At 32.1% G+C, this 12,934-nt stretch overlaps 1 protein-coding gene across 3 annotated transcripts in view; it reads right to left on the bottom strand.

The window, feature by feature from the left end:
• Window positions 1–1,027: 1,027 nt before the first annotated feature.
• AGL (amylo-alpha-1,6-glucosidase and 4-alpha-glucanotransferase) overlaps window positions 1,028–12,934 on the bottom strand; it is a 79,602-nt gene continuing 67,695 nt past the window's right edge. For all 3 annotated transcript variants that reach the window (XM_030868785.2, XM_060302295.1, XM_060302303.2), the window contains exons 32-34: window positions 11,679–11,766; window positions 11,436–11,569; window positions 1,028–3,502 (exon numbers count right to left, since the gene is read on the bottom strand). In XM_030868785.2, the coding sequence (XP_030724645.1) occupies window positions 3,385–3,502; window positions 11,436–11,569; window positions 11,679–11,766 (340 nt within the window). In that variant the 3' untranslated portion in view covers window positions 1,028–3,384. The remainder of the gene's footprint in view (window positions 3,503–11,435; window positions 11,570–11,678; window positions 11,767–12,934) is intronic.

The following is a 12,934-nucleotide window of genomic DNA, read 5'->3' on the forward strand; positions in this document are numbered from 1 at the left end:
AGTGTTAAGTATAAGTTTAGTAAAAATGGTAAGAGAACACTCTTTGGACATGGAAAAGTACTTGAGAAGAACAAATAGGTAGGTATATAAAACAAGATTCTAAAAAAGGAGTAGGGGATTAGTGAGAGAAAGACAGTGAGGAAAAGCTCTAACAAATATTAAAACAAAAATTATAATAGTTAAATGACTGAACAGGCACAGATAACTTCAACGGTACATCCCAGAAGTACACCCTATTATTACATAAAATTCAATAATTTAAAAAAGGAATCACTACAAATCAAATTCAGTTCATGAGTTTGGATATAACAATTTTGAAAGAAAAGCTAAGTAATGTCTCAACTCATACTGTATGCTGCTGTAAATAGATAAATATAAAACCAGAATATAACACAGAAACAAAAATTTATTAAATTATTGGACAATTAAAATGTCAATTAAATTTTGAAGAGATAGAAGAGTTCACAAAGATAAACACTAAAAAATTTGATCAAAGGAAAATGAAAAGCTTTTGTAAGTTAAACAAAAAACCTCCAACCAATACCAGATATATTAAGAAATATATATTAGGAAAAAATTGTGTCAAAATGACAAAGTATCAGTATTACTTAATAATTCAAATCTCATACAAATGGAAAAAAACCCCAAAACTGAGCAACTTACTTGAGTTTATTATTTTGGCACATTGAGGATCTATATAAATAAGTTTGGCAAGTTTGACAAATTCACTCATACTCATGAAAGAAAGGTAAACAAAAAATCCACAGTAGCGTGAAAGATTTCAAGAAATACCTGGGGAGTGTATAGCTGCTAACAGATCAGTTTGTACATCAAAAGTTAACTTTGCTTCTAATTTCAACATAGCTAATTAAATAAATTACCGAACAGCCTAAAATTCTTCTTCCTCTCTTTGTCCCCACACATCCTGCAAAAAGATAAAGCACCCAAAATAAGCAAGCCCTGAATAAATGGTAGTAGTCAGCATCAACAAATTAGTTAACTGGTAAATAATGGAATAAATGCAAAATACAGTCCTTTAGAAAAGATTTTTATTTTCTTGGCACACAGACATAAAAATGACATTTGCCTACTAGATAGAGCAGTTGAAGACATATCAGAAATGCATTGCAGTTCACATAGGTTATAATGCTCATAGACAGGATGACAGGTCTCATGTTTCCTCAATTATCTTTGAAATGTATTAAGTTATCACAGCATACTGGTTAAACTGGCAAACTTCTCAAGTTAAAAAGTAAGAATGATTTGAATTAATTAAGAACCAAGGCACAGAACCATTTTCAATATGTAGTATAATGGTACCTCGTCCAACATCACTCAGGAATGAAGTATTCTATTTAAATGTTTTTTAGTCAACATTTATCCCTCTAAAGTCTAAAACTATTATTTTAACAACCTTTGATGAAGTAATGTGTAACATGCCTCTTAAACTTTAAAATAGGCCATGCAGATTATAACAATGTTCTTTCATTAATATTCCTAGTAAGGAATATGAATCACTTAATTTTCTACTGCAACACAATATCCTAAAAATTTACTGAGGTGGATATTTGCCCTACCATAGATAACCCAATATGGTTATGTATTTAAAATTGTCAACTTGTTTGACAATTATTTATTTATTAGAGTTAATATATTCATTTACTTATTTATTTATCACATTTAATCATCAGCCAGCCATTGCTTCTTGCTTTTATATTTAACATATTTAATGTTGGTTTTTGGTTATTTTTCTTACCACTTTTAATATAGGAGTTAAATTAGAACAATAGAACTGTGTGAATCTTTGATGACTAATGGTTCTGCCTCTCAAGGAAGGTCATTCTTTTTAACTGCACAGGTTAGAGAAGGTTATACGTTGAGCAACAAGGAAGGAAGGGAAACTTGGAAATCAATGTGTTTATAGACAGTGGTCAGATTACTATCACAATGGTCGTTAAATCTGTAGGATTTAATCTGCTTTAGGTTGGGAAACCAGGAACGAAGCTAGTTAAAACTAAAGGAGGGTCGAGAATGGGTATTTGGTATCTGAAGCATTTTTACATTTTTACTACTCAGAAGTTTTAGCTTACTTGTTTTTCTTCTTTATTTTTACTCCTTCTTCAGAGTTAAGGTGGTTGGATATGTGACCTCTAGCTGAGAAGTGTTATTGCACCATTATTTTAACTATAAATACACAATTGAAAAATGAAATGGATTTTTGCAACTATTTCCTTTCAACTGTAAGTATAATGATCTAATTTAAGAGCCTTCTTGAGACAAAAACAGACAGTAAAAAAAAAATTCATCTAGAAAATAAGTACTATTACAAAATGTCAAATCATATAAATGTTAAAAGCCTTTTTCCTTTATGACTTTTCCAGATTTAAGGTATGTTAAAATAACATGAAAAGCTTTTCAAATGATTATACTGAACTCAAGATAACTACTGAATTCATATCTCTATTTATATTATGTTAAGATTGTTCTCAATGTTAAACTTGTCAACACATTTTGGTTACTAGGAAACCAGTATAATACACTTTTACACACAAACTAAAAATAGTTATTAAGTTTTAGAAAACTAATATAGTATTTTTTGTCTTTAAAGTTCTCATAAACATGGCCAACAATTTGCGTTACGAAAAGGTAAACCATCTCATAGTAGGACGCTGGCACTCAAGACTAATTTTATAAAACTGTTTTTAGAAAATAAATTCCTAATGCTTTGTGGTTTTTTCATATATCCTATGCATCATTAGCACAAGTAAATTATGTTAAATATACTGTTGAAATTCATTATATTAAAAACATGTTAATATATCAGTGAAAAAAATAAAAGCACATTATAAACATCTGTGCTCCAGTTATGAACGTATATTGCAGGTGGACACTTCTATGATTCAGCATTCATTTAGTATCTATTGAATGCAGTGTGGAAGGTGCTAGAAATACCATAGTAAAAGTATTAATTAACCACAGCCTATTTGGTATATATTGTTACTGAAGAAAATATATACCACCATTTAAAGATACTTTTTCATTTCTTTCATTATTACATTCTCATATTTCATTTTCACTTATGTACAAATAGAAGATTACATGATTTTTTCGTTTTCAAACTCTGGATTTCAAATTATTGATTTTTCTAGGCATTTGAAGAATACTTCCTGAATTCAAAAGACAAACATCCTATTTAAAAAAAGAAAAAAAGAAAAAGAAAAACTAATGCTTTACAGTCTTACCTAACTCGGGCATCAGTATTATATGAATGAGATTTTAAGAATGACTTTAGCATGTGCAGATAAAGCATTTACGTTACATTATTACCTTGCATTCAACAATAAAATTGATTGCATACTTAATGCAATCATATGCATGAGTCAACTATAAATCATAGAGAGTTTCAAGAATAGTAGCAATTGACCAGGCTTGTGTTTCACAGCTGAAAGGACAGTATTGGCCATTCTCGTTGGTCAGTTCTGGAAGTCCTTTCCAAGGGGATCTTAAAGAAAGAAAAGCCATTTTATGAGATATAATCAAACACATATCTTGTTGGATTAACAAAATAGGCAATACACCTGGGTGATTTTGTCTTCTCTTTTAGAAAACAATATTTACTCATTTACTACAAAATAAAACAGAATATCCTAAAGCTTGTGTATAAAGAATTTAGATTGAAATTATTCTTTGATATTCAATCTTTTGGATTTAAGACTTTCAATTACAAAGGAATCCCTTTATGTATTAAAAACAGAGGAAACTACCATCCCAAGAAATATATAAGTATAGATACAAACATCCTCTCAGGCCTAATTTTATTTCTTTTGGAGTAAGTTTATGAGACTCAAATTGTAATTATGTGACTGTATTATGTTTGATCTTGACAAAATTATAAAATGAATATGAAATGATGAAGAAACACTGGATTATGACTAGGAAAAGAATGCCAATTAAAAACAATCTAAATTTCCATACTAATTTCTCATTATCCTGAATAATAATACAGTTAGTATTTATTGTGCATTTATTATGTTCTAATACTAAGTGCTTTATATACATTATCTCATTTAATGCTCACAGCAACTCTATAAGGTAGGTATCATAACTATTCCTATTTATAGAGGAGGTAAGAGAAGTTTATGAAGGTTAATGACTTATTCCAGATCTCACTATCAAAACACAGCATTATTAGCATATCAAATTTATTCTTCATTTTGATGTAATGTAATCCCTTAAATATGAAATGAAAATTTAAAAAAATACAGAATTCTGTAATGTTTCATTTTTTTGGTTCATTTTTTGTTTCATTATTATGCTTTGTAACTTACATATACTTTTCTGAAGATATGAAATATTTCATAATAAAAATGAAAAAATGATTCAATTAGGTAAATATGGCAATATTTTGAATAATAATTAATAATAATATCAGCTAGGTACCATATTTCAAAAAACTGTCATAGAGAAATAGAAAACATAGAAAACTTATTCATTTTCAAGTGTTCAAACTACTTCAGAGTAACATGTCAGATTACTGAAGTTGGGTTCCTGAGTATCTATAATGGGCTAAATTGTGTCCCCCTCAAAATTCATATGTTGAGGTCTTAACCCTCAGTACCTCAGAATGTGTATTTATTTGGATATAGGGTTGTTGCAGATGTAACTAGTTAAGGTGGATCAGGGTGGGCCCCTAATCCAATATGATTGGTGTTCTTACAAAATAAGGAAATTTGGACACAAACATGAACACAAGGAGAATGCCTTGAGAAGACTGGAATTATGCTGTACAAGCCAAGGAAATGACAGAAGCTAGGAGAGAGGGCTGAAAGAGATCCTTCCCTAGTACCTTCAGACAGAACACGGTCCTGCAAATGCCTTGATTTCAGATTTCTGGCTTCCAAAACCATAAGACAATACATTTCTGTTGTTTAAGCCACTCAGTCTGTGGTGCTTTATTACAGCACTCCTAGCAAACTAATATAGCATCAAAATTAAGAAACAAAACAAACTTACAGAACCATTAAATGCTGCTCATAATTGGATATGAACACAAGAACGTGGAAGATACCCATACTTGTATAAAGAAGTCCCCTTTCCCTTGCTTTCTGAAAAATTCATTCCTCAAGTCATTAGGTGGGACCAAGGAGGTCAGTAACTACAGTTGAAGAGGGAAGGAGAGAAGGGTAGCAGGAGTAGCACTGCGTAGAATGTTAGAGTCTAGGGGGTATGAGGAAGGAGTTCACAGCAAGGGTGGGGGTAGTCCAGAGCCCAAGTGGTGCAAGGAGAGCATCCATGCATAAGAGTGGCCTACATGGGGTTGTCAGGCCCAAGGAAGGTGAAGAGGGCATCTATGTCTTGTGGCACCCCAGCATGGGATATCAGAGCTAGAGCAGGGTGAGCTGGGTCCATGTGGTGGCGATAGCAGAGTATACGAAGCAGTAGTTTTTAAGACACTGAATATTAAGCAACAAAGAAGAATGATTCCTAAGAAATAAGAAAAAAATTGAAGTGAGTCCTATGATTACTATACCTTCCTGTCTTGAGAGAGCTTCTAGGATTTGACAAAGGGAGGGGAACCCAGGTGGATCCTGGCAGACTCTTTGAGCTGAAGAGATGGAATTGAGAGTCCAGAAAGACCAAGACAGTTAGAATTTTCAGGTCAGAGTACTAGAGATGAGATAATTGTACAAACAGAGAACTCTGGAGACATGTAAAGGGTCCCACTCAAGTATTTGCAGCATAATCATCAGCAAATACACAAGAGAAAACTAACCAAGGATGCGGAAAGAACCACCCAAAAGTATTAGATGAAGTAGTACCTGCCATTCAGAGAGGGTCAGGAACAGTGCTTATTCCCACCAGGTAGATTTGAAAACTTTGTAATTTTAGGGAAATGGGATAGAGAACTCAGATGAGTGTTGACTCATTAGTGTAGACTAATTAGTCCTGAACTAAATGCTGTTCTGGTTAGGTCCAAAAAAAGTTAAAATCAAGTCCTGAAAAGATCAGGCTGTTTCCAAATAATTTAACTGCATTCCAAACTAAAGTTCAAGAATATTTTTATGGAAATACAGAAAAAAATCCAACATCCAAGAAAGTAAAATTTACATCTAGCATCCAATAAAACACTAATAGGCAAAGAACAGGATAATATTAACCATAATAAGAGAATATCACGAGTGAAACCAATCCAGAAATCAATTAGCAAACAAAGACATTAAAATAGTTACTGTAACTGTATTCCATATGTTCAAAATATTAGGCAGAGACATGGAAGATATATAAAAGACCCAAATCAAACTTCAAGAGATTAAAACTACAATGTATGAAATGAAAAATACACTGAATGAAATTAATGGCAAATTAGATATAAGGATGACAGCAGATTTCTTGTCAAAATAGTGCAACAACTTTAAAGTACTAGAAAAAAACTTGTCAACATTGAATTCTATACACAACAAAAACACCTTTCAAAAAATGAAGGCAGATACTTTTTTGACATACAAGAGCTTAAAGAATTCATCATGAGCAGACCTGATATAATAGAGGAAGTCCTTAGGCAGAAAAAAATGATACCAGATGGAAATATGGATATTCACAAAGAGATGAAGAACACTGGCAACTATGTATTTATATAAGACTTTTTTCTGTATTATTTAAATAACCTCAAAAGATAACTGATTGAAAGAAAAATATAACAATGTAGTATGGGCATTATAATATATGTAAAAGCAAAATAGATGACAATAATAGCATACAGGTCTGAAGGGAAGAAATGGAACTATACTATTTTAAGGTTCTTATAGTACACTTGAAGTGCTATATCTTCACTTGAAAGTAAACTATGGTAAGTTAAAGATGTATACTATACACCTAAAGCAAACATTCAAAAAACTGAAATAAGAATAGCTAATCAGCCAACAAAAGAGATAAAATGGAAATAAAATAATCAGTCTAAAACAAGCAGGAAAAAAGAAAAAGCTAACAAAGAACAGACAGGATAAACAGAAAGCAAATAGATTTATACTTAACCATATAAATAATCACATTAAATGTAAATGGTCTAATCATCCCAATTAAAAGGAAGAGATTATCAGGCTGCATAGATAAATAAGACCCAATTATATGCTCTATGTATAAGAAACCTACTTTGAATATAAAGACACAAAAAGGTTAAAAGCAAAAAGATGGAAATATATATATCATTCTCATAACTAATCAAAAGAAATCTGGAGTTATAATAACTATAAATAGAGTATAACCTTTAAAAATTGTGACTCACTATATTGTACACCTGTAACATATAATATTGTACAGCAACTATACTTCAATTAAAAAAACAGATTCACACACACAAAAAATCTGGAGTGCTTATATTAATATCAAACAAAGAAGATTTTGGAGCACAGGCATATTGCCAGTGATAAAGAAAGTCATTTCATAATGATAAAAGGGTCAATTCATCAAGAGAACATAATAATTCCAAACACTTATGCATCTAATAATAAGGCTTCAAAATACCTGAAGCAGAAACCCATACAACTCCAAGGAGAAATAGACAAATCCATAATTGTAGCAGAAAATGCCAATACCCATCTCTAGGTAACTCACAGAACAAGTAGACAGAAAATCTGTGAGTACTTTGTATAACACTACCAACCAACTTGATCTAGTCAACATTTTAAGAACACTCTACCCAACGACAGCAGGAGGCACAGTTTTTCACTTGCAAAGAGTTTAGTGACCTAGTTAGAACATATTCTGCATCATATAATAAGTATCAATAAGTTTAGAAAGATAAGTCATATTAGATATATTCTTTGACCACAATAGAGTTAATTTTGAAATCAGTGACAGAAACATCGCTGGACAATTCCCAAATATTTGAAAACTAAATAACACCTTTCTAAATAACACATGAGTCAAAGGGGAAACCAAAGGGGAAAACAGAAAGTGTTTCAACTGAATTAAAAAAAAAACCACAACACATCAGAATTTTGGGGTATTGCTAATTTAGTACATACTGGGAAATTTATAGCACTAAGTACCTATACTAGAAAAGAAGAAAGGTCTTTAAATCAATGACCTCAACTTACACCTTGAAAAAACAGAAAAAGACAAATTAACCTGAAGTAAGTAGAAGAGAATAATAAAAAGTAGAGTAGAAATCAATAAAATAGAAACTGAAAACCAATACAAAAAGAAAACCGATGAAATCAAAAGGTGGTTCTTTAAGAAGACCAATAAAATCGATAAGCCTCTAGCCAGGCAGATCAGGAAAAAAAAAGAGAAAATACAACTTATCAATATCAAGAATGAGAGTATTGACATTACTACAGATTCTATAGACAATTTAAAAAGTAATAATGCACTTTAGATGAAAGCATTTCTTGAATTGTGACTTTTTTTTTTTTTTTTTTACTTATTCTATCATTTATTGAGGAAAAAGTTTTACATATTAGGGTAAAGCAGTAGAAAGCAGTGACACGGAACTCCATCATTTCCAGCCTCATGTAGCCAAGAGAACAAGCCTTGAGGACTTAGTGGGGACAGTGCTGGCCATGCACCTCCCCACAGGTGACAAGTATTTTTGATCTATCTTTTCATTTAGTCTTGACAGCAAGTAATGAGATATTATTCTCATTTTATAGATGAAGAAATTTAATTCAGAGAGGTTAAGTAACTTGTTCAAAGTCACATGCAAAAATAAGCAGCAAGGACAGAATTTGAAATTCAATCTGAATCCAAAGCTCATAGTTAAAGCATATTATGCTATCAAAAGTAGCTACAGGAAACAGCAAGAAATAAAAATGGAAAGGTAGTTTGAGAAAAAATTGTGGGAATTAAAGAATTTGGATTTCATTCTGTAGCCAGTGGGGAGTTACTGAAGATTTTTAAACATAAGATTAAAATTGTGAGTTATATTTCCACAAGATTGATCTTGTTTGGGGTAATATGCCAAAATGGAGAAAAGAGAGTGGAAGTATGGAGGTTATTGCCTAGTCCATAGAAAAGGTTATGAGTTACGAATCAGGCATTGGCAACAGAAAGGAACACGGTGGGCTGTTAGAAGGAACAGAACTATAATCAAGTCTCGACAACTATCTGGATGTTCTGGAGAGGTAATGAAGTAAAATTTAAAAGTACCTGGGGTGTTTAAGCTTGCAGAGCATGAATAATGGTAATACTGTAACAAAGATGGGAACTATAGGAAGAAAAAACGTGTGAGAGAAAATGAGTGATGGCAGAAGGCCATCCGAGGTAACAAGTTTATCAGTAGCTAAAAAGTAGAAGTGGAGTTTATGAAAGTTAAAAATTACCTGAAGAGTGAAGATGTGAAATTAGGTGAAATATAACAGAAGACAAGTCAGATAGAAAAGAAAGGAAGATCAAGGATAGAGTTTTGGAGAATGAACATATTTAGGTGCCAGGAAGCAAAGCCAGAAAAACAGTAAATAGAGCCAATAGTGTAGTGGTTAAGAGCACAGCCTGTGAAGTCAGCTTGCCTGGAGTTCAGCAAGAGCTCTACCAAATTACTTGCCATTTGACTTTGTATAAATTACTTAACTTTCTAAGCTTAATTTATAAAATAGAGACAGTAGCTCATATCTTGAGTTAGTATCTCGTCCGTGTTACATGTACTAATATATTAATCCTCAAAACAATACCAGCACATCCATTTAAGATGAGGAAACTGAGGCTCAGAGAAGTTAAGTAACTTTCGCACAGCCACATAGCTAGTAAGTGGAGATGTGAATAACAATAATAGGATAATAATAATAGTAGTAGCTATTTTATATAGTTTTTTGGATGAAATGAGTAATGTTATATGAATGCATTTAGAACAATATCTGAAGATAGTAGCTACTCAATAAATATTATTTGCTATTATTATAGTTGTTACTATTACTAGGTTAACAAGAGAAGCCTAATGCTGTGGCTAGCATAATGTTTTTCATGAAAAGAGGAAAGCAACAATGTCAAATACTATAGCCAGGTCAAAGAAGAGAACTGAAAGGAAGCCATGGGATCTGGGAACCAGAAAGGATCTTCTTGAGTGGCTTCACCAGAGTGGTGAGGGCAAAACAAAAGCCAGATTGTACGTGGTGATGACTGACTGGGTGTCAGAAAAGAAAAATAAATGAGGTTAATTGTATAGAAAATGTACTGAAAAGAGAACAGAATGATAAAACAAGGCTTGAGGCAGGAACAGCATGAAGGGACTTTATTTTAGGATAGGCTGACAGATATCTTTGTAGCTTAGGAAGGAGGCATCAAGTGGAATACCAAGAAAGGCTAACTATTTGACAAGGTCATGGAACAGGTAGGAGGTATGTGATTATAGGTAAAGTAGAAGAATCATCTCTGCAGTGCAAGATATTCTTACTCCTCGTGGAAAAAAAGGAAGAAAGAGAAAAGCAATGCAAATATTGAGAAATACTTTGGCCAGTAAAGGATGGAATATAAGAATGTTCACATCACACAGACTTCAGACTTAATCTCTAGATGAGGCAGAAGTGTGACAGGATTAGGGTTTCTGTGACTATACTTAAGTTAATGAAAATAAACTTTAAATAAAAAGAAAAATTTTGACAACATTCATGTTGCTAGATGGAAGTCCCTCATGTTCTTATAATAGAGGAGATAAAACTATGATGTTTATGCATATTTATGCATAATTATTCTGAGCAATAAGATGTACATATATCTAGGTTTAATCTAGAACTTGTGAAATTAAGATACCTTTTGACTGAGTTATATCATCTTATAAAGACACATAACTCTGATACTATTTATCTGCTAATAATTAGGACAAAGGAGGTGACAAAACACCAACACTGATATTTTAATTATAATGAAATCATTTCTGAAGATTATTTATTGATATATCTTTAAATCAGTTAACTCAAAAGGCCCAGCCTGAGACTTTTAGTTTTTGTATTTATCCTGTGCTAACCATACCCAAAAATATCAGCTAAATTTTAAAAACCAAAGACTATTCCACCACATGTATAAATCATGCAATATCAAGTCTTTAAATTAAATAACAACCTAAAATAATTAAAAGAAGGTGAAAATTACATAGAACTTGTGTTAAAGAGTAAAGTTTTCAGATTTCACATAGAATATACTGAAATGAATTCTAAGGAAATGCCATTTACTAGCTAATAAATAGACTAAACATTAATTTTTTTTTTTTTTGTGGTACGCGGGCCTCACACTGTTGTGGCCTCCCCCATTGCGGAGCACAGGCCCCGGATGTGCAGGCCCAGCGGCCATGGCTCACTGGCCCAGCTGCTCCGCGGCATGTGGGATCCTCCCGGACCGGGGCACGAACCCGCGTCCCCTGCATCGGCAGGCGGACCCTCAACCACTGCGCCACCAGGGAAGCCCCTAAACAGTAATTTTGAAAATTACATGCCCTGACGACTTACCTCTCAAGATGAACATAATGTCGAGAAAGAACATTTTTAACCAAAAATATAGTCTTTGAAGTAATCTCCGGACCCATCAATTTGGAAAAATATAATTTCGCGCGAAGAAAATACCCAACAGGCCACAGCCACTCCTGAAAAAGATAATTTAAAAGTGAAGGAAAAAAAAGAGCTGTGGATATCAAAAATTATTTGAAAAATAACTTTAATTGAAAATTCAAAGAAGAAAAATTAAATTCTTACAGGTCCTTGGTGATAATTGAAACCTTTAGCAAGACTGTAGTTGTCGTTGTCTAAGGCATTGTCATAAGTTCCACAATAAACCATATCACTGCAAAATAATTGAAATTTAGGTTAAAAAAAGATCAGGCATTACACAGAAAGCATTAGAAAAATTTCCTAATAGCAAAGGTAAGAACTAATCAAATTATTTTGTTTTCCAATCTCTAGACTAAAGCTCATCATCCATTTAACCTTAAATTAGTATATACTGAATTCAGAATGTGTTAGGGAATGATTAAGAAACACTTACTGCCTAATACAAAAAATACAAAATATACAGATATCTTGCCTTCAAGGAGGCACTAAATATTGGTTGAATTTAATTATTTCACTAAGCCTCTAATATACTTATAACAATTAAAATATACACAGAATAATTTGAATTAGTAAACATTAAAGATAAGGTTTTATTAATTATTATATATTGGAAAGATTGTTTTTTAAACTTCTCCATGAAGTTATTTTAAAATTAAGTAAACTTGGTACATTATTAGATTATAAATAGCAACTAAATGCACACAATTTACACATACTTACAAATTAAAGTTACAAACACTGCAACATTTAATACAAGACAGTTATCTACACTCTGTTTAATTAAATTATTACTTTTTTTTTCTTTTAGTGAGATAGATAGAACTTGCAATGAGTAAGCTTTTACTGTGGGTTTTAGTTTTGACCAGTGGTTCTTAACACCTCTGAAAATATTGAGAATACTCTAGAATGCAGATAAGTACATACATATAAAATTTTGCATCTCAAGACTGAAATGAGTACATAATAAGTCAGGAAAAATCTACAAAGGTAAAGGTACTACAAAAATGAGGATCTCTCATACATGAAAGAGAAAGCAAATTGATGATGGGTATCAAGCTTTAAAGCAAAAAAGTAGAAGAAATACAGAAAGGTCATTAGAAACTCAAAAAAAATTGAAAAAGAGAAGAAATACAAAATGAGATAAACACATAATCATAAAAACAAAATTATTTATTGGTTTCAGTAAAAATAGTGGTGTAATTACTTAGAGAGGATGGAAAGGGTTTGTGGCAAGGTAAGGACAGAGTTAAATCCTCATCTGTCATCGCAAGCAGTAAGCAAATAATGTCTAATATTTAAAAGAATCAAGAAACAGGTGCAAACACATACCATTTAGAAATATGGAAGGAACTACTACGAGCAACAATTTAGAAAATCAAGGTTGTCTCTGAGGAGACAAT

This window comes from Globicephala melas, chromosome 1 (genome assembly GCF_963455315.2).
Source record: "Globicephala melas chromosome 1, mGloMel1.2, whole genome shotgun sequence".
Taxonomy (NCBI): domain Eukaryota; kingdom Metazoa; phylum Chordata; class Mammalia; order Artiodactyla; family Delphinidae; genus Globicephala; species Globicephala melas.